Here is a 21585-nt window from a genome sequence, read left to right on the forward strand (position 1 = left end):
AGATGAACATGGGCCGACAATGCGAGGTCACGGTCGGCAGGGCTAACCGGACCCTATCGTGCATCCACAGGTGCATCTTGGGTAGGGCCAAGGAGGTGATCCTCCCCCTCTACACGACACTGGTCAGGCCACAGCTGGAGTACTGTGTCCAGTTCTGGGCACCCCACTTCAAGAGGGATGTGGACAACATTGAGAGTGTCCAGAGGAGGGCCACCTGCATGATCTGGGGACAGCAGGGCAGACCCTACAATAAGAGGCTACGGGACCTGAACCTGTTCAGCCTTCACAAGAGAAGGCTGACGGGGGAACTGGTGACCATCTATAAACTCACTAGGGGGGACCAGAAGGGTTTGGGGGAGACCTTGTTTCCCTAGCGCCCCACGGGATAACAAGAAGTAACGGCCACAAGTTGTTGGAGAGTAGTTTCAGATTAGACATCCGTAGGAACTACTTCACAGTGAGGGAGGCTAGGATCTGGAACCAACTTCCAAGGGAAGTGGTGCTGGCTCCTACTCTGGGGTCTTTATGAAGCGGCTCAATGCCTACATGGCTGGGGTCCCTTGAGCCCAGTTTCTCTCCTGCCCAGGCAGGGGGTCGGACTTGAAGATCTACAAGGTCCCTTCCGACCCTACTTCTATGATTCTATGACAGTCAACCCTGACAAAACCACAAGAGGTGACACCCTAACCTGTACAGGTAAAGCCAGGGGACCACAGTGGTCAAAGTTGTGCTGCTGCAGGGTTGTTAAAATGCACTTGAGAGATCCCAGGAAGAGGGCTACTCCCCTGCTACACAGGATGGAAAAAAGCTCTACAGTCCATACCAATCTGACCATGGAGTAGAATTTCTTCCTGACCCCAAATATGGTGATTGGTCTGACCCCGAGCAGAGGGGAAGACCCGCTAACCAGAAACCTCTACCTTTAAGCTCCAGCAGGAGCACTGGTATATGCTAGATAAAATTCTCAGCCTTGGGTGCAGCCGACACTCAATGCCGCTTAAACACAAATGAACTCTGACATATGTGGCAGCAGGTGTGGGGGTGGCATTCCCTCCCAGCTCCATGAGGCAACCAGCAGTGCCCAGAATCATGGGAAATACCCATAGCAGAATGAAGGCATAGCTATGCCCAGTTCATCCCCGACCAGTGACATCCCTAGGCAATCTATTCCACTGCCTCATTGGTCTAACAATGAAGAACGTTTCCTTTCAATATAAGCAAATTGGTTCTGTGCATATTATTCAATTTCTCCTCCTGGAAGAATGACATAAGCACGGACAGAAGTTGTATTTGCCACATGATCACAACAAAAGTGCTTTACAGCCATGCCGCGATGGCTGCAAATTGCTTTAAAAAGGGCCAATCGTGCGACAAATTGACCTTTGTCAAATGAAGGATCAGATGAAGATGTTCAATTTTGAAGGACCTATAGGAGCTTCTGTTTCCTAGGGTCAATCTGTTGCACAATCAGGGCTGGGCTCATCCAGCCCAACCCCACCCCTGGTGCTATTTGCAGGAAGGGATAAGGGCAGAGGGAAGGAACAAGCTGCCCAGCCTGAGCTGGAGCGGGGGGGTGGAGTGGAACTTCCCCATTGCCTTGTGGCTCCCCCCTTAGTACCCCCACCCCAGCCTAGGCTGGGCAAGCCCCAGCCCGCAGCCCATTCCCCCCTCCTGCAGACAGCACTGGAGCTGGGGGGAGGGAGGGAAGGCTAGGGGAGAGAGCCTGCAGGCAGGCTCCTTGGGCTGGATCAGCTCCAAAGAGAAGTTTAATTCCCACCCCCAAAGGGAAACATTTGTTTGGGGGGGCAAGGGAGGGGAATGCTGTACCTCGAGGCACTTTACATAAAGTGCCATGTGTTAGAGTAGCGGCTGAACATCTATCAGCACCCCTTGACTAGGCTATAGGTGAGGGTAAGCAGGTCCCTTAGTTTACTGGCTTTTGCCAGTGCTGTAAAGCAGAGTTCAGTTTTTAAACAAACAAACAAACAAACAAACAAACAAACAAACAAACAAACAAACAACACAAAATCCCTCTCTCCTGTTCAAGACACTAGGAAGACAGCCCCTTTTTTTCCCTCTGGCCCCAGCACAGCAGCCTGGCTCCTCCTTGTAGCAAGTAGCTTCCTCCTTGTTTTGCCTACTCTCCTGGGAGTGTTTAAAGTTCCCAGTGGGGCACTCTCTACCTGTGCAAATGGCTCACAGCTAGGATTTTTTTTTTTTGGCTGTTCCACCAACAGCCAAAAATACAGTTACAGGGCAGTTTATTCCCTTAAAACTGTTGCTTCTTAACAGTTACAGGGCAGTTCCTCCCTTAAAGGGAGGAACTGCCCTGTAACTGTTAAGAAGTGAGACCCTTACCAGTGAAGGCTGTGGTAACTGTCTAGGGAAGTCTGGAGACTCCAGATGACTTAACAAAATAGTGCGTGTGTTTTAATAAAAGATGAATAAATGCCATAATACAGGCTATGTGCTTGCCTAATAGAAATAATAAACAAACAAACAAACAAACAAATAGTAAACTGCTGGAAATAATCAACATAAGAGCTAGCTGCTAATTACCTTTCTCGAATGAACTCTGCCATTTCTTTCTGCATTTGTTTCCCCTTAAGTTGCTTTTGAAGAAGAATTTCAAACCCTGGAACAGTGTTGTTCCCTTGTGAATCCTTTTTATCAGCCTGGAATGGAAACAACATTTAGGATGTGATGAACACATGAAATGTCAGCAATTGTTGAACAGTAATTTCAATTCTAAATATGTCAACATGCAGTAATGCTGACAATGCCAAGCAATGCATGGTTCTGAGTAAATGATTTCTTTTGCATGCGATTCCTTCGAGGATATGCATGGATGATCAGAACATTTTGAAATCTCTCTCAAGTGACAGTTGAATGAAACTGTCCCCCACCTTACTTGTAAGTTGACAATAGTAATCACTGTGCAACAGCTGTTTTTCCATATGGAAAAAAGTACCTCATTTTACAGACCATCTCTTAGTACAATTCATTCATTCATTCTTTAAATAATGTATATTTATTATTTGTTCACTTTATCTCTAAGCTAACTGCACTGCCTTCAGAGTAGTTGCACCACGGGGGAAATACAGCCATCTTTCTCTTAGGGAACAGACAGACCATTGTGTAGAGGTTCTAGTGCCTTAAAAGCACTACATAAAATGAAACAATGAAAGACACACCATGCTACAATGTTACAAATTGCCCCAAACTGTATGAAAATTGCCCTCACTGAAGCAGAAACAATTATGAAGTACTTTACTGTAAGTGTAATAGCGTTGGTCAGCCTACAGTGCTTTACTTCCCACCCTTTCCTCCCACTTCCTTAAGATGACCCCACTGAATCATACCTAACTCTTCTGCCTTGGGATCACAAGCACTGTCACCCAGCAAATGAACATTTTATATCACAGAATGCCTGTATCTGCACAACTCTCTGGTAACTGGAGGCAACAAAAAATTCTAGACCTCCTTTTCATCTGGGATGTGGAGAACACTCAGAAGATCCTTGGTAAGAGCTATCAAAACCAAGCCAAAAAACAAATGCATCACAGCAGAGATGGCACTATGTGAGGACAATTTGGGCTGGCATCAGTGCTGGACCAACACAAAGATCCTGAACGCACAGTACATAAAGAGTCTGTGATGCCATCTGAGCTTCAGGTGCCTATTGGGCAACATACATTTACTATGAGGTCCTCTCTCAGATCATCATGGGTGACAACTCCATCGACCCCTGCTTCGTTGGTGACCCAGAGCTAGCCAATGACAATGATGACATAGAACAGAAGGATTGTGCAGAGTTCCTCATCTTATTTGAGACACCTTGGATAGCACTAACATGACAACAACCAGCTTACCATCCTGCCTTCATCCCACCCAACCATTCTGGCATCATCCCCCGCTACACCTTGCTGCATTCTCAGGACCTAGGGCTTTCAGAGAAACTTGCACAGTTAGGCACTGAAGTTGCTGGTGAGCAGCAGTGCACCTACACTCTGATGACATCCCTGATTCTGTTACCTGCTTCCCTCAAAATAGCTACAAGTAACCAGAGACTTGCTTTGTGCCATGTCTGGCATATGACTAGTTCAGCAAATGTACACTTGCTGGTCCATGGTATTAGATTACTCAGAGTGGTGGGAGATGGAGTCTGGAGTCCAAACCATTTTGAAAGGGGGTTCCAGTAGTAGATTTGGGGCTGAGATATCCACAGGCAGTCTCTGGGATAGCCAGGGGACCTTAGTGAGTGAGGATGCTGCCATCACCTAGGACACTCAGAAAGCAGAGTGCTAACAGATCCTATGGCAGTCTGCTATACTGGGGCTTGACTGTGGGTTTCACATCAGGCATTGGGGGTGGCATCTCTTCCACTAATCCAATTTATGCCTTGTAGGGAGTTGTGCACATTTTGTCCTTTCAGGGAAAAATAATGGTGACCACTTAGGAAACTTCTCTTGGGCCACTAGGAGACTGTTGTTTTGGGGTGTCAGTCTCTATTGACTTTCTGGAATGAGCTTATCAGCACCCGTGTAGAGTGTGCCTCTTACCCCTCCTCCCCATTGTTCCTGGGAGGGTCTACTACTCCCACACCAGCTTCCTGAAGTCCCTACATGAAAGGTGCCCCTGCCAAAGCTTAGACTCCCAATACTCTCCAATCTACTTGTACCCTCTAAAAGGTCTCTCTGTGGAAGCTAGAAAGCTCCACTACTGCAAGGCTGCTGTTATCAGAGAAGCTCAGGGAGCCCTCCTCTTACAGTCTACAAATTTTAAATATCTCAGAGGATGTTAACTTCAAGGGGAAGATAAATGAGTGAACAGATAATAGGTTTTAACTGTGTACTCTGAAGAGTGAAAATCACCCTGTCCATTACATTCACTCACTTTGTACATGAAGCTCTGGCAGTCAAGGAAGGTAGGTGAAAGGAGTGAATCTACGGTTCTGTGCAAATGCTGTTCCACCTGTTCGGCTGTGGGCAATTTTTATTAGAACATATGAACTGCCATTTACTGGGTCAGACCATAGGTCCATCAAGCTCCTTATCCTGTCTCACACGTAGCATTCTGCATTTTTAGTTTTTACTGAATGTTACCAATAAATACCTTATATTTTTATTGAAGTTATTTGGGTTTTACTGATTTATACCCATTTTTCACATGCTCCCCATGCCTCCTGGGACCCATTAAGCGGTGGGAGCCACCATCCGCACCCCCTGGACAAGCCACAGCTCTGTCCTGCAGCCCACCCTGGCTGGGCAGTGCCTGGCAGGGTGGGCGCGAGGGTGCCGGGGGCTCTTTCCCCTCCAGCCCAGCGGCACAGCTGAGACTGGCCCTGCCCTGCCCCTGCCCCCGCCCCTGCCCCCTCCCCTTGGTCATGGCCCCCTGGGAGGTGTAGAGCCAGTGTGGGAAGGCAGCCAGGGCCAGTGCCGGGCTGGGAGGTGGCAGGTTCCCCTCTCCCACTTTTCCTTCCGCAGACTTTCCTGCCCAAGGGGAAGGGGGGGGGGGGCATATGTACACGTGTGCACATGCACTTAGCCCCCCCCCTCATTATTTTCCCCGATTTAAACCGATTGTTTTCCTTTTCTTCCAGTTTCAACCCAGTTTTTATGTTTGGAAGATAAACCCTGAAAAATCCTGATTTATTTATTTATTTATTTATTTAAATAAAAACCCAAAATGCGGAACATTACAGTCACATAGCAAAAAAGAGCAAATGCTGAGGGGGAGGGTGTACAGGACATGTCCAGACTTTTCCACTCCCTGCTCCTCTTCCATTGCAGCTTCCAGCAGTCAGAGGTTTAAGAAGTTCCAATTCAGAAGCTGTGCTCCTACTTACCACATACAATACCTACTAATGGACCTTTCCCCAAAATATTGATCCAATTCCTTTCTGAACTGGGTTAAGCTACCAGCCTCCACAATTTCTTATGGCAATGAGTTTCACAAGTTAATTACTTGCTGTGTGAAAAAACTTTTGTTTTAAACATGCTACCAAATAGTTTCATTTTATGCTCCCTACTTTTAGTATTGTGAGAGAATGTAAATAATAAACCCTTATTTACTTTCTCTGCAGAATTTAATATTTTATAAACCATTATCATGTGCCCCCTCTCCCAATCTGTCAGAAGAAGGTACTCAAGATTCTTCAGAAGGAATTCATGCTGCCTTACTCGGACTCTGAAAGCCAATCCCAATCCCTCTGAGATGGCACTAGAACTTGCTTGGCCTTCCAGAAGGCAAGGTTACCAAGATGCACTACTTCTTCTAGCAGTACGAGAACATCCCTCACCCTGTCTTTCACCCAACCCAACCATATACCACACTATAAGAACCCAGAGTTCTCCCTATACCCTTCTCCACTATAAGAACCCAGAGTTCTTTCACCAGCATGGATGGGAGCTCTACAGCAATATCCTTCCAAACAACTTCAGGACATGGGGACAGGAACAGCTCTTCTTGAACTCAGAGACTCCGACAGTAGATGGCTCAAGCTCTGGCCCAAAAGCAGCTGGGGAAACCCTAGCTGGGGGAAGGAGATAGCCTGCTGGGGAATGGACTGACAGAGCCAAGCAGAACAGAGCAGAATAGGCATGCCAGAAGATGAGGCAGCAAAGAGACTGCAAAAAGGGAGAAGTATCCATGAGTCTTAAAGGGGCCGTGCCCTTTTGAGCTTAGTTTGAGTTTTTCTTCTCTCTTAGTTTAGGTTTTTTCTCTCCTCCTTCCTTCCCAGACTGTGTTGCTGAAGGAAAAGGAGAGAGGGAATGTAGCCAGCCTGCCCTAGCGTGGGGCATTTTAAGCAAAATCTGTCCCGAGGGGGGTGTTGGTCTTGACCAAGGAGGTCTGGGTCCAGAGCTACAGCTGGGACTTGAATGTGGGAGACTGAGGATTCACAGGACTGTACAAATTAGACAGCCATGAACAGTTTGATGGACACATTGAGGACTGAAGCAATTTAGGCTTAGTTTAGTTTTGGACTTGTGGTCCTTCTTTTTTGAGAAGAACTTTTGGTTGAAGCCAACTAGCCTGAGCAGAAGGGTGAATTGATTTGAGATTAAGAGTAAGAGTAACAAAAAGACATTCTTTAAGTACATAGAGAGCAAGAAGGCGCAGGGTAACGTAGGACGGCTATAGAATGAACTTGGGCAACTCGTAACAGATAAGATGGATAAAGCAGAGCTCTTAAATGATTTCTTTGCACCTGTGTTCCTGGACACAGATACAAACACAGCTCCCAACAAGACTTTAGTCTGGCGTGAGAGAAATACCAATCCACCAACAGTTAGCACTGACCAAGTGAAGGGGTACTTGGACATATTTAAGTGGGCAGGCCCCGATGATCTTCACCCAAGGGTACTAAAGGAATTGGCCAGCATCTTAGCGAAACCACTGAGCACTTGTGGCTTTCAGGACAGGTCCCAGAAGACTGGAAAAGGGTCAGTGATGTCCCTATTTTCAAGAAGGGGAGGAAGGAGGGCCTAGGTAATTATAGGCCAGTTAGCCTCACCTCTGTTCTTGGCAAGATCTTAGAAAACATCATAAAGGATCACATGGGGGGGGGGAGGGGGCAGTGGGTAATACAATGTTAAGGGGCAACCAGCATGGGTTTGTAGCAGGCAGATCCTGCCCAACTAACTTGGTCTCTTTTTATGACCAGGTCACAAAGTGCTTAGATGCAGGAGTAGAGATAGATGTCATTTACTTGGATTTTAAAAAGACTTTTGAGAAAGCATCACACCCAATTCTCACAAGCAAACTGAGTAGCTGTGATGTGGATTTTTTCACAGTAAGGTGGGTGAAAAGCTGTCTTATGGGACGCACCCAGAGAGTGGTGGTGGACGGGTCGTTTTCTTCCTGGAAAGATGTGGGCAGTGGTGTCCCCCAGGGCTCTGTCCTTGGACCAGTACTGTTCAATATCTTCACCAGTGATTTGGATGAGGGTGTTGAAAGCACTCTGTCCAAATTCGCAGACAACACCAAACTATGGGGTATAGTAAACACACTGGAGGGCAGGGAGTGAATTCAGGTGGATTTGGATAGGTTGGGGAAGTGGGCGGATCAGAATAGGATGCAATTTAACAAGTGCAAGGTGCTGCACCTGGGGAGAAAGAATCTCCAATAGACCTATAGACTGGGGGGTACCATTCTGAATACCACGACAGGGGAAAGGGATCTTGGAGTCAGGGGAAAATCTCAGGAAGAGGGGCACTTTAATTAGAGCAGCTCTCAGGATTCATTCTAACTAAAATGCCCACAGCATTTCATGTATTCAACGTCCCCAAGCTTCAAAATGGCAGTGGATGTGCTTTAACTAAAGCTCTTCTGCCACCATTCTGAAGCGCAGGGACATTGAATACACATGATGCTGAGGCTGCTGAAGCATGCTAATTAGCACACTCCAGCAGACTCAATTAATTTGCCAATTAGCATGCATTAGAGCAGGCATTGGGCACGTGTATAAGTGCCCCAAATCTCCATTGTGGCTTGGCACCAAAATATCCAGGTAGGACTTCATGAGCCATAGGAGGAGTGGGCAAGCTGCTCCAGAGGGCAAACAATCACCTCTCATAGTTCTATGCCAGAAGCATTGCAGGCAAATACTCCCAATACCAGGGGCTCCAGGATGCAGTTCATGAAGACCCTGGGATCATGAACATTGCCCAATCATCTGGCATCAGTGGTGTGACCTGTCCATGATGGTCCACAGTACCCTGTAACATGATGCAGAAGTACCCCTTGCAGTTGATGTACTCTAAGATACAGTATACTAGTTATAGGATGAGAACATGTATTCAAATCAATGGCTGTGATGTAGTTCAGAAACTCAGCATGACTTCCTGAAGGTTGCAGAGGCAGAGGAACTACAGAACTCACATTTTCCAAGTGGTGTGGAACCCCTTGTGTTTGTCCAATCCAGATGTGGACTTGTGCAAGCTGAAGTGGTTGGTGACCACTTTGGAAGCTATTGGGAACTCCAATCTTCCAGATGGCAATTCTCATGTACTTCTCCCAGTACACTGGCACCCTCATGTCAGTTGTTTACTTCTGAAGTTACAGGGCCAGCTTGCTGCATTTTGTGGAATATGACCTTGCTCATCCTGAAGTCCTGCTGCTACTGCTCATCATTCTAGATCCTCAGGATTACCCATTCCCACCAACTGCTCCATGTATTTCGGACCCAGAAACAGTGGCTTATGATTTGCAGGTGGTTCTAGAGAAGGCCATCCTCCATCAAGTCCCTCATTACTTCCTCCTCAGACACACTATTCTCAAGGTGAAGTTACACATTACACTTAGACCATACTAATGGCAGTTAAAACATTAGTGTCCTCATGTTGAAACTCTTTAACTCATACTAAGTGCCTTCTGAGTGTCTCAAAGTCACACCACCTCTTTCTTGACCTCCTTCATATCTCTTCTTAGAGCAGGGGTGGGCAAAATACAGCTCGCGCGCCAGATTCGGCCCACGAGGCCATTCTATCTGGCCTGCGGGGCCCCTAAAAAATTTAGAAAATTAATATTTACCTGCCCTTGCTTCCTGTCAAAAATGACAGGAACCAAAGGCAGTAGGACCCAGAGGAAGCCTGGCGGGCTCCCACAACAGCAGGGCCTGCACAGTCCCACCAGTCAGCCAGAAATCCCACCAGGGGCTTCTGGCCTGGGAGCACGTGGCTGCTCCATGCCGGAATTGCAGGTAAGGGGGAAGGGGAGGACGGGGAGGACCCCAGGCAAGGAAGGAGTCCGGGGAAAAGCTGAGCACGGGGGGGAAAGCAGCTCCTCGCCCTTCCTGTGGCTGGCGCCCACTGCTGAAGCCGCTCGCAGCCCATGTGGGGCTGCCTGTGCCTGCTTCAGACAGCCCCGCGTGGGCTGTGAGTGGCTGCAGCAGGGAGCGCTGGCCATGGGGCGGGCAAGAGGTCGCTTTTCCCCCCCTGTGCTCAGCACCTCCTTGTAACCCAGCCCCGCTGCCAGCCTGGGCCCCGCTAGTTCCAGGCTCGCCCATCGGGACTGCATGTGGCGACAGCACCTGTGGCCCCCCTGCTTGCTGCACTGGGCAGTGTTTGCCACCACTGCCTCTGGGCTGCCCAGCGCGTGAGCTCTGGGCAGGCAGCAGCAGCCAACACTGCCCGGCATGGCAAGCGGGGGGCCACAGCTGCTGCCGTTGATGGGCAAGCCTGGAGCCAGCGTGGGGCCCAGGCTGGCAGCGGGGCCAAGTTACAAGCTGGTGCTAAGTGCAGGGAAAAGCGGCCCCTCGTTCGCCCCGTGGCCAGCGCCCCATGCTGTAGCTGCTTGCAGCCTGCATGGGGCTGCCTGTGCCTGCTCCAGACAGCCCCGCCTGGGCTGCGAGCGCCTGCAGCAGGGAGCGCCTGCCACGGGGCTGGCGGGGGGGCCACCTTTCCCTGCACTCAGAATCAGCTTCTTCCCTGCCAGCGTTCAGGGGGTCAGGGCTGTGCAATGCCCCCCACCTGTACCGCAGGGCTGGGGGCCACTGGGAGTGAGCAGGTGCGGGAGCCAGTGGGAGCACAGACCCCTCACCCGTGTCCCGGGGCCAGTGCCGGTGGGGCCCAGAGCAGGGTGGCAGGAGCGCGGGGTCCCAGCTGGAAGGGGCTCTATGGAGCTGGGCCAGATCCCCCCTCTCTCTGCTGGTACAGCCCAGCCCAGTTTCACAGACCCATGCCAGCCTGTGCCCCGCTTTGGGCCCCACCGGTGCTGGCCCTGGGACACTGGTCTCAAGACATGGGGACATTGGTCTCAAGATGGTAACCAGGGGGCGGGGCACCTGTCAAGGGGCGGGGCTACCCATGAGGCTCTCAACAGCCTGCCGAAACTGGGTAAGCGGCTCTCCGTCCAAAATAATTGCCCGCCCCTGTCTTAGAGCCTTAACTGCTATCTCTGTCCTTAGTCCAGCCTGCTCTAATGCTTGGAGGTGAGGAAAACAAGCCTCTCTCTTGAGGAGTTCTGTTCACACTCTTGCTTTTCAACCCTTCCCTTGGTTTTCCTCTCTCTCCCCAGGGAAATTCAATGTTTCTAAACGCACTGTCTTCTGCAGGCAGAAGCAAGGGGTATAGAGAAACCCTTGTACTTCCAACGGAAACAAGTACTTCATTAAAGACCCAGCAGCAGTGCTCCTACTGAATATCATTCAGCTTGAATTCTAACACTCCTCAAGCTCAAAAGCTTCAGTGTACAGCACATGCTGGCTGCCTACTTACCCAGAAATAATCACAGTAGCTCCATTCAGAGGGTTTCAGCAACTGTTGTTCTGGCATTGTGTCCGGATGGGGAAAAGTGACACAATTTATCTGCAGAAATCCAGGAAAAGGCAGTTAGAAAGCAACAAATGCTTGTAGATTTAGCCACGGATAAGCATATACGTAATAAATTATGCATCTATAAATCAGTAAGCCTAGCTGACATGCATCTTTGTGTAGGAGAATTATTTGGTGAACTCTGAAACACAGACAACTGGTTTTCAATCTTTTTTGATTCCATGGCACATCTCCAGTTCCCTATACAGCCACAGCCCAACCCTCTCCTTATTCCCATGCACAGTCTCACTTGCCCCCAGACCTCTAACACCACTCATATATGGCCTCATAGCCTATCCCATAGTTCTCTTGCCAGGCATGCTGCAGAGGCACCTGAGCTAGCTTTACACACTCTAGTTCTGGAACAGAAGCAGAATAACCATGTTTTCACAAAGCTGTGCTTGTGCAATTACTGCAGCTTCTCACCCTGAAAAGCCATTGAGAGCATGAACTAGCAACAGCTTGATGAGAAGCAAATAAGACACCAATTTACTGAAGAAAGATGAGCAATTTTGCCAGCTATCATCCAAGGAGTTTTACTGTCCCCCTTTGGTAATCATGGAACAAAGACTACTACAAAAAAAAAATCTGCAAACATGTAACAGAACAGCAACAGGTGGTACTGAAAATATTACAATATTACAAACAGCATGTTAAACAAGGCAATCTTCTGATAGAATTACAAAATTAATTATAGAGGTGGGTAGCCATGTTAGTCTAAAGTCAGGTAGAAGGTTGAACAGGGTGGCAAGCTTAAAGACAAAATGGTTCAGAGATGTCTGAGCTTTCACAGGCAGCAGCCTACTTTATCAGATGTTACAAGTGGACTGGCAGAAAGAAAGAAAGGAAAGGGAAAGTGAACACTGCCATGAGAGGTAATAAGCAAGTCAATTAGATCAACAGGGATGAACAAGGTAGTTAGCATCTGGAGGGACCCAACAGTTAACAGCTAGTCCAGGAATAAGAAACCACAATCCCTGTTGAAACTATGATCAATACAAATTATTTACTACAACTGCTATGCATAAATCTTCAAATGAATATCCTGAACCTGCAAATGTTCTGAATTGTGGCTGAACTGTGCCTGTGAATAATTAAATGGGCTTCCTACAGGCATAGGTACCCACAGACAACATTTTGCAAGTTGATGACCGTTATATAGGAATTGGCAGCTACTAAATGAAGTGGAAAGGAAGGAAATATATTACAGTAATAAAGCTGTATAACTACTAAGGTTTGTCTACATTTGGAATTTTTTTTGGATTAGGGTAGGGTGTGAATCTAACTTATTCCAGAATAACCCCAGCTGTAGACAGGCCCTTAGTATTGACTGATGACTTGATTAATCGGCGGGGGGGGGGGGGGGCAGCGTGCGGCGCCGCCTAGGAGTTATGCAACAGAGAATATTAAAATCTTTTGAATATCAAAAGCTTTTGATAGTAAGCAGTGCTCTCCTAACATATTCTCTCTCTGCACAACCACAACAGAAGAAATTCTTCTTAATCCACAAATCCACTGTGCAGGCTCTTGGATCAAACAGAAAATCAAAATGTTCAGGATTCAAGGTTCATAGGATCATAGGAAAGTAGGACTGAAAGGGACCTCATGAGGTCATGCGCTCCAGCCACCTGCTCATGGCGAGATCACCCTGACTAAACCAACTCAGCCAAGGGTCTGTCCAACCTGTTCTTGAACATTTCCAGGGATAGAGATTCCACAACTTCTCTGGGTGGCCTGTTCCAATGCTTGACCACCCCCACAGTCAGAAAGTGCTTCCTAATTTCCAACCTAAACTTCCTCTGATGCAGTTTGAGACCACTGTTCCTGATCTTGTCCCCTATAGCCACAGAGTTAAAAAAAAGTCTAATTTCCATCTTTATAAATCTCCCTTGAGGTACTACAAGACTTTTGGATACCTTTGTTCACAGATTAAAGCAGTGTGAAAGTGTAATATTGAGCTCTAAGTGGCAGCTTTTACAGACCTCTGGGATGGAACTAATGGAAGGGTAAGCCTAACCAGCAACTTCATAAAGCCACAGAAACTGGAAAAAGAACTGTTCAGGCAATGTTAATGCTACCCTCTTTTGTATATGCATTATGAAGCCACTGTCCATTTTTTTTGTCCATTATTTAATCTATGGTTCCAAGCTTTATTTCCTGCCTATAACCAAGCCTCTTAAATATTTTATCTCCTCATTAACTTTTCTATAGCACTAATCATGAAAGTATCCAACTCCATGAACATTAATGAATGCATCTTTCACAGCACTTCCGCGGTGTAGGGAGATATTAATACTCTCAATTTACAGATGGGGGAACCAAGACATAAAAAGCCTGCAGCCAAAATTTATGAAAATACCCATTGATTTTGGATTCCTCAATGACTAAGTGCCAGTTTGAAATGCCTGACACTTGTTTGTTTCCAAATTGCTGAGTACTTACAGCTGCAGCTAAAGTCACCGTGAGCTGGTGAGTATTTGGAACTTCTCCAAATCAGCTCTCAGAGCTTCATTTGGGGTATTGAGATGAGAAACTCACAATTAGCAGCCAATTGCTTAAGCCTGGTTTTAAACAAGCTTGCCCAGCATTACAATGCAAGCTCTGATTTAAATGGGACATATTTCTCCAGAAAAAAAGAACAAAGAAGCCAGTGATCATATATTTAAATTATCGGAATGGAAAACAGAAAGAAGAAGAATTAATTCTGCCTGGGCAGTCTTTATTGAAGTATTTCTTAACTTTTCAGTACTTTACTTTGCCATCACAGAACTACAGTATTCATATGGAGCACCACTAACTTCCACAGGACACTGACAATGCATGTACACATTTACACATAAACAGAGAGACCCAATTCCAGGATCAAAGACTTGCTGGGCACCTATGCAAGTACATGATGCCTGCTCCAACACATGCTAATTAGCACAGCGCAGCAGACTTGGTTAATTGAGTTAGCATGCTCCAGGAGCCATAATATGTATTCATCGACCCTGCACTTCAAAATGGGGGTGGGGATGCTTTAATTAAAGCTCGTTTGAACTTTAGTTAATGTATGCTCATTTGACCAGCTTTAGTTAAAGTGCACCCGCCACCGTTTTGAAGTGTGGGATGCCGAATACACGAGATGCCGCAGGCACTTTAATTAGAGCAGCTCCCAAGAGCTGCTCTAATTAAAGTGCTTCCACCCCCACCCCGCTGTTTCTTCACGTGATTTTTGGTATGACGTTTTCAATGTATTTGGGGAAAACGGCCAGAGAAATTTTGTACAAGTGATTTTACAGCTGTAGAATGTTGAGAATCAGGATTCCTGGAAACGGTTAATGGTTTGAGGCAGAACTGTCCAAATAGTGACCTGTAAGGGGCTAATTTCCAACCTTCAGGCTCTCAACCACCTGCCCCTATTACTCTGCCTGCAATAGTAGCCGGAGTCTCCAGGCTTCCCTCTCCTTTCTCCGGCTGCTGCTTCCTGCCTTCACACCAGAGGGCAGGGCAGTGTGGGGACCTGAAGATGAGTCCAGGGGTGGTATCATGCCCTGGTTTGAAGTTTTTAAGACACACAAGTCAGATATCTGGTTTATTTTATTAGTCTGGGGATGGAGCTCCTTTGCCTGGAGAAGAGGTGTGCCTGACACTTGTTTGAATACTAGCGCACAGTAAAGATTTGTTGGGCTGTAGAGATGTGAAAAAGGGAGGACTGAACTGCAACAAAGCATTGGTATTTCAGGTAGAAAGGTTAGATATTTATAGGGAAATAAGCATCCAGCATGTTGAGATATATTAGCTTTCTATTAGAGATTAAATAAATCTCTGCTAATATGACCATCTTGAATTGGAGTTTAAAGATGCATCCATTGAAGCTTCAAGTCCAGGATTGGTCTCCACACTCCTTTTCCTTCTGGGATCAGAAAGCATGGACTGAAGAACCCCTTCTCTCTTAGGTGGGCCAGAATGCATTCCACCACCCTGAAAGAGATGGTGATGACCCCTCCTGTTGAAGAAGGCTGCCAGGAGAATGGTCCTTGAAAAGGGTCAGGAGGGAACAAAGGGAAACTCAAAAAGAGAGCCATTTCTAATTGTGTCTGTGACAAGCAAGGTTGGGGAAGGGTCTCGTCTTGGATTTGTGTCAACACAGTAACACTCTTGTCTCCTCTCTTCTTCCATGATTGGCAGCGTTGACTCCAATGTGTGGGCATGTTCTGCGTGAGATGGTTAGAAAGGAGCTGTCTTGGGACTTGCCCACCAGGAACATCCATGCCTTGATATTGTATTCCTTCCTTATTTTACCATTCTGCTTTTGAATGACTGGTAAATATTGTACTCATCAGTCACATGAGACTCCCCAAGGCAATGCAAATAATGATAATCAGAGGCAGCCTGTGATTTGGGAGAAGGTATCAGATGGCAAATAAGACCAGAACCAGATGGCTCCTATGTCAAAGCAGTCATTCTGAAAGTGCTAGCAACACTATCAGAAAGCTGGCCAACAGGACTCTTCTAGAGAAAAGGCCAAGAAATAGCTTGTAGATGCATGCTGTTTAGGCCTTATGAGCTGGCAAATGTTGGGTCGTACAATTAATTTGACTTGCACTAAGTAGGAGATATTTTGGATAAATTATGGAATTCTCCAACAAATTTGCAAAAAGCCAAATGGAAATACCTTGTTTTTTCCGTGGACAAGGAGGGAAAGAACTACTGTTCTGGTTTAATATTTAGGGCAGAACCCCATTTCACTTTATAGCCTCAAACAGCATTTTTCTGCTCTTACTGACATATTTTGAAACTTACATACAGGTTGTGATCTTATTCTACATGCAGTGTGGAAGTATATTAAGTAATATGTTGCAGGCTACATGCTGGCTGGCCAGGTAAGCCTGCCTCAATGGTTAAAGGGAATCCACTAACTGTATACCAATTAAATATTTGGAACAAAGGATGAAAAACTAAGAACAGGAGTGCAGGTCAAAGGAGTTCCAAGGAGGGACACCAAGCAGAGAACGCCAGCTAGCATCCACTGCCCGTTGAAGATATCCAAGGAGTCTGTGGATGCTGCTCAGTGAAACTGCCCAGAGATGTGCACAGATAAGAGAAAGGAAGACAGCCCTAGAGCTGCCTGGGTTTATCCTCCCAGTGGGGCAGGAACATTTCATATGTTGCTTATCCATTTTATTTAATTCATCAGTAGAAGGTAGAACAGGGTGGTACCATAGAGGTGCATCTGACAAGGCTGGTTGTTAAAAGCTACAAAAGCTTCTGCCTCTAAACTACCCTCTGGTGGCACAGCTGTACTACTACCCAGTGTGTCCACAGGTGGTAGATAGAGTAATGACCTTCAGGGAAGGTTAACTGCAAAATAAACAGGAGTAACTCTGAGTCACAAAACATGCAGCAGCCGTCCCATGATGATGTGGTGGGGACAGTAAAAGGCAATGCTTTCCTTCCTGAAAAGCAATGTATATCTTTTGACCATGGTATGTTATGCCAAATACAGGTTGCCACTATAATAAGTCTGCCTAGCCCCCAGCCATGGGTCTAGAAGTCCTCAATGGCAAAGCAGGCAGATGTCAGAACCTCAACAGCTGCGAAGACAGATGAAGGCTGCAGCAGAATGAGATCTCCAACTGTCTTAGCCTCCTTGCCATTGGATTAAAGTCCCATTCTGTCAAGAACCATGTGGGAGCTAATGTGCACCAGCATCACAACTAAAGAAATTGCACACAGGTGTCCTCCATGAAAACAGCATTTCTAGCACATGGTTAAGCCCTTTGGCAACCAGTCAGTGACAATGGGTACTTTTTACATGTGTTCCTGGGGTGGGGGGATAGGGGCAATGGTTTAATTAGAGTGGCTCCAAGAACTACTCTAATTAAAGTGCAGCCACGTCTTGTGTATCAGTGTCTCCGCTCTTCAAAATGGCAGTGGGGCGATTAAATTAAAGCTTGTTTGATGACCTTTAGTTCAAGCACCCCCGCTGCCATTTTTAAGCATGGGGATGCTGATACACGAGATGCGGGAGGCTGCTGGAGCATAGTAATTGCAACACTCCAGCAGATTTGATTACTCATGTCTGCTTAAACGTGCCAAAATTACAGTGCATTGGAGCAGCCTCTGTGCTTATGTACAGGAACCCAATGGGATGAGGACTGTGAGGCCTGGAAGTTCCTAGTCATGAACTGGCACAAAGGAGGTAGTTACAAGAATGTCATCTAACACTGGGATGAGGCAGGAGTGCAATTCTACAGCTGTAGCTGCAACTGAGCAGCCCTCTTCGGGATCAGCTCAACCCATGTGGAGGGTACCTAGAAAAGGTACCCTACACATAGCCTGTCTACCTTCTTCCTCACTGGATAACTGAGTCCTGTGGGATCACCTTTACTGTGGTCAAAATCAACAAAGACAAACAAATAATGTTGGGACCTGGAACATCAGGACCTTTATGGACAATCCTAACAGTGAACGTCCAGAGCACTGGACCACAATCATGGCTTGAGAAAGGTGACATAACACTGATGCACTGAGAAGGCCTGGCGGACAGGAGATGGGCAGTTCAAAGAACATGGAGGCAGCTATACACTCTTCTGGAAGGGTATTTCCCTATTGGAATTAATGAGCACCTCACAACTCTCTGCCTTAAACTGGCGGGGAGCCAATATGCCACTCTCATCGGAATATATGCCTCAACTCTTGACACTACCAATGAAACCATGGAGGAATTCTATGCCAGCCTTGACCAAGTCCTTTCTGACATTCTGAAGGGAGACAGGCTTATTCTTCTCAGTGATTTCAATGCAGAATCACAAGGGACACAGACCTCTAGAATGGAAAAAAAAACAAGGAAGGAGTAGGAAAGGTCAACTCCAACAGCATCTTCCTCTTGTCCAAATACACAGAACGTGGACTCACTGTTACCAACACCATGTTCTGCTGGAAAAACAGGCACAAGACATCATGGTAACACCCACAATCTAAGTACTGGCACCAGCCTGGCTACATTTGTGTCTGGGAACCCAAAGGTGTTCACATCATCTAAGCTTTGCTAGGATCTGATGATTGATTTCTGGACTGATCACCAAATCGTCTACTTCATTATATCACTCAAACTGGCTCCCAAACAATGGCTGAAGCAGAAGAAATGCTGATGGAAGATCAAAGTCAAAAGACTCAAGGACCCAAATCAGGCAAGACCTCTTCCACCAGTGCCTCACTGGAAAACTGGTGAATTTCAATCAACAATGGGAGAATGTCGGCAGTGCTTGGGGTGCCTTCAAGTCCACCATCGTCAGCATCTGTGAAGAGGCACTTGGATTCTCTATGACGACTGTGAAACTCAAGCTGAGCTGGGCTTACTCACAAAAGTTAAAATATGAAATATTGATGACAACTGCATAGTGCAAAAGAATGCAAGTTTGCGGCTGGACCTTCTGAAAAAAAAATGAGGCATCACTTCAGGCTTAACTTACTATATTTATAATGATTTCAAGCAGGCTTCTGTGTGTCTTCTATGTAACTGTGTGAAATGTGAATCCTTGATTAATTAGTATAGCAAATATACCTTTGCAATTAATTAACTGATGTTTATGTGTAGGAAGAGACATTTTCCATAAAGACTCTGATAAGCATCTCCTCCTGATATACTTATTTTGCCTCAGTGGTCCCAAGGACAACTCCTCAAAAATGTGTTTTTCTTGATTGTTAATCAATTTCTTGCTATATTCCAACTTAGTAGAAATTGAAAACCTCCTGTTAACGAGGAAGGTAATTCAATCAAAACTGGGACTTGCTGATAACCAATAATGAACAGTTTGATTAACAGGATTTTCCTGTTAATTACTGCTTGGGATCCTCTCTTGATTTAAATATTTCACAGATGTTAGGGGCCAGAAGGGACTGCACAAGGTCATCAGGTCCAGTCCCCCTGTACTTGGGCAGGAAAGACTGGTGGGGTCAGAAGACCCCAGTAAGGTGCATGTCCAGTCATTTTTTGAAGATCTCCAAGGTAGGTGATAGTGCCACCTCTGGGGGGAGTCTATTCCAGACCCTGGAAATTTGAATCATAAAGAAATGTTTCTTTATGTCCAATCTGAAGCAATCTTTTAGCAGTTTGTGTCCATTGTTTTTTGTCTTTCCCTGGGGTGCTTTGGTGAACAAATGCTCCTCCAGGCCCTGATGCATGCCCCTTATATACTTAAAGGCTGCCACCAAGTCCCCTCTAAGTCTCGTCTTCTCCAGGCTGAAGTCCCATGTCTTTTAGCCTCTCCTCATATGGCCTGCTCTCCAGACCCCTAATCATACACACAGCCCTCCTATGGACTATCCACATCCTTGTTGAAGTGCGGCGCCCAGAACTGGATGTGATATTCTACCTGTGGTCTCACCAAAGCTGAGTAGATTAGGATGACATCCCTAGTCTCACTTGACATGCACTGGTAGATGCATGCCAGTGTTTGAGTCGTTCTGCCAGCTATGGCATCGCATTGGTGGCTCACGTTCATTCTGTGGTCTATCATGACTCCCAGGTCTCTTTCAGTTCTGGTGCTGAAAAGTGTAGCACTGTCAAGCCTGTAAGTGTGTTGCAGATTATTTCTCCCCAGATGGAGCACTTTACATTTCTCCCTGTTAAACATCATCAGGTTTTGGTCCACGCATCTGCCCACCTTGCAAGCCTGTTCAGGTCAGACTGTATCCCCAGCCTGTCTTCCAGTGTGACCGCACTCCCCCATAATTTGGTATTGTCCGCGAACTTTGCTACTATGCTTTTAAATACCCGAATCCAAATCATTGATTGAAGTCCTCCATCAACAAGCTCTTAATGAGCAGACCCCAGCTCCAGTAATTCAGATTCATGGCAAGACTCTGGAGAACACTATTTCCTTTACCACAGAAGCACACTCTCACAGAAAGCTGACATTGATGAAGAAATCCAACCTCAGATGTGCAAGTGCAGCCTTCAGATGCCTGAGGAAATGGGTGTTTGCAGATCATATCATCAGACTCAAGGCCAAGCTCATGGTTTATCAACCAGTCATATTCCCTATCTTACTGTACAGAGCTGAGACATGGACAATATACAGGAGATACCTCAAGTCACTGGAGAAGTACAATAAACACTGCTTGCGGAAGATCCTTTGAATTCAGTAGGAAGACAGGCACACCAATGTTAGCGTCCTCTTGTAAGCAGATACCATGACCACTGATGTGATGATCATCCAACATCAACTTCGCTGGGCTGGCCATGTCATCTGGATGTCTGACACCAGACTCCCAAAAGCAAGTTTTATTCTCCCAGCTCAGTCAAGGTATATGCTCAAAAGGAGGCAAAAGAAAGCACTTCAAGGATGTCCCCAAAGCCAACTTGAAAAAAATGTAACATTGACATCAACTCATGGGAGACTATTGCCCAGGGCCACCCCAAATGGAGGAAGAGTCTGCTGCAAGGATCTCAGTACTTTGAAATCTTATGAAGACAACAGGAAATGGGAAAGCGGGAACAGCAGAAACAGCGTGTCACAAACAGAATCAAGAATACGGAGCCACCCACCTCATAATGAAACATGCAACAGAGCTGCAGCAGAGTCTGTCAATCCCAAATTGACCTCGTCAGCCATCTTCGGACCCATAGATAAGACAATCATGGAAGACAATCGTCTTCAACTATGAAGGATTGCTGAAGAAAAGTAGTAAACCACTCTACCCTACCTTCTGTCTAACTTCAGCTTAACACAGCTAACTACCTCTATCCAATAAACAATAAATACAAGGTACACTGAGCCAGCTTCAAAAGGAAGGCTGAAGAGAGGGTTCTAGGCAACACCTGGTGGTTCGAGCACTTTGCTGAAATACAGATTCCAACCCCTCTAGATGGTACTTGGAGGGTAGGGCTGGAACGAAGATTTCTCACTCCCTGGGAAAGTACCTAACCTAGACTATTTGGGCTAAAAAGTAAATTGTATTGTTCCCCCCCCCATTGATTTACTTCTAGCAGTAGATGCACAGTGCAATTCAGCAAAAATTAATACAATATTCACATTTAAAGTCTGCAATAGCAACTACATTTCTGCTTTAATTGAAATACTTAAAAAAAAAAGTCTCCAGCAAAGTGCACAGGTGCCATTTAGCAGATCAGCAACATTCCCCAAACTGTCTTGTGAAATTAATCTAATAAAACACAGTAATTCCCTTCAAAAGCATACAAATGGTGATTCATAAAGCTGAACTGCAAGCACCTCACTTTCTTGTTCATCTTTCCAAAGTAGATACTGTGCATTCTCTGCCA

At 46.3% G+C, this 21585-nt stretch overlaps 1 protein-coding gene across 5 annotated transcripts in view; it reads right to left on the reverse strand.

Moving 5' to 3' along the window:
* The window catches only part of GAS7 (growth arrest specific 7), a 292115-nt gene that overhangs the window by 68710 nt on the left and 201820 nt on the right, over positions 1–21585 (reverse strand). For all 5 annotated transcript variants that reach the window (XM_019498132.2, XM_014598581.3, XM_019498131.2 and 2 more), the window contains 2 exons: positions 11220–11309; positions 2560–2675 (listed from right to left, as the gene is read on the reverse strand). In XM_019498132.2, the coding sequence (XP_019353677.1) occupies positions 2560–2675; positions 11220–11309 (206 nt within the window). The remainder of the gene's footprint in view (positions 1–2559; positions 2676–11219; positions 11310–21585) is intronic.

This window comes from Alligator mississippiensis, chromosome 8, assembly GCF_030867095.1.
Source record: "Alligator mississippiensis isolate rAllMis1 chromosome 8, rAllMis1, whole genome shotgun sequence".
NCBI lineage: Eukaryota > Metazoa > Chordata > Crocodylia > Alligatoridae > Alligator > Alligator mississippiensis.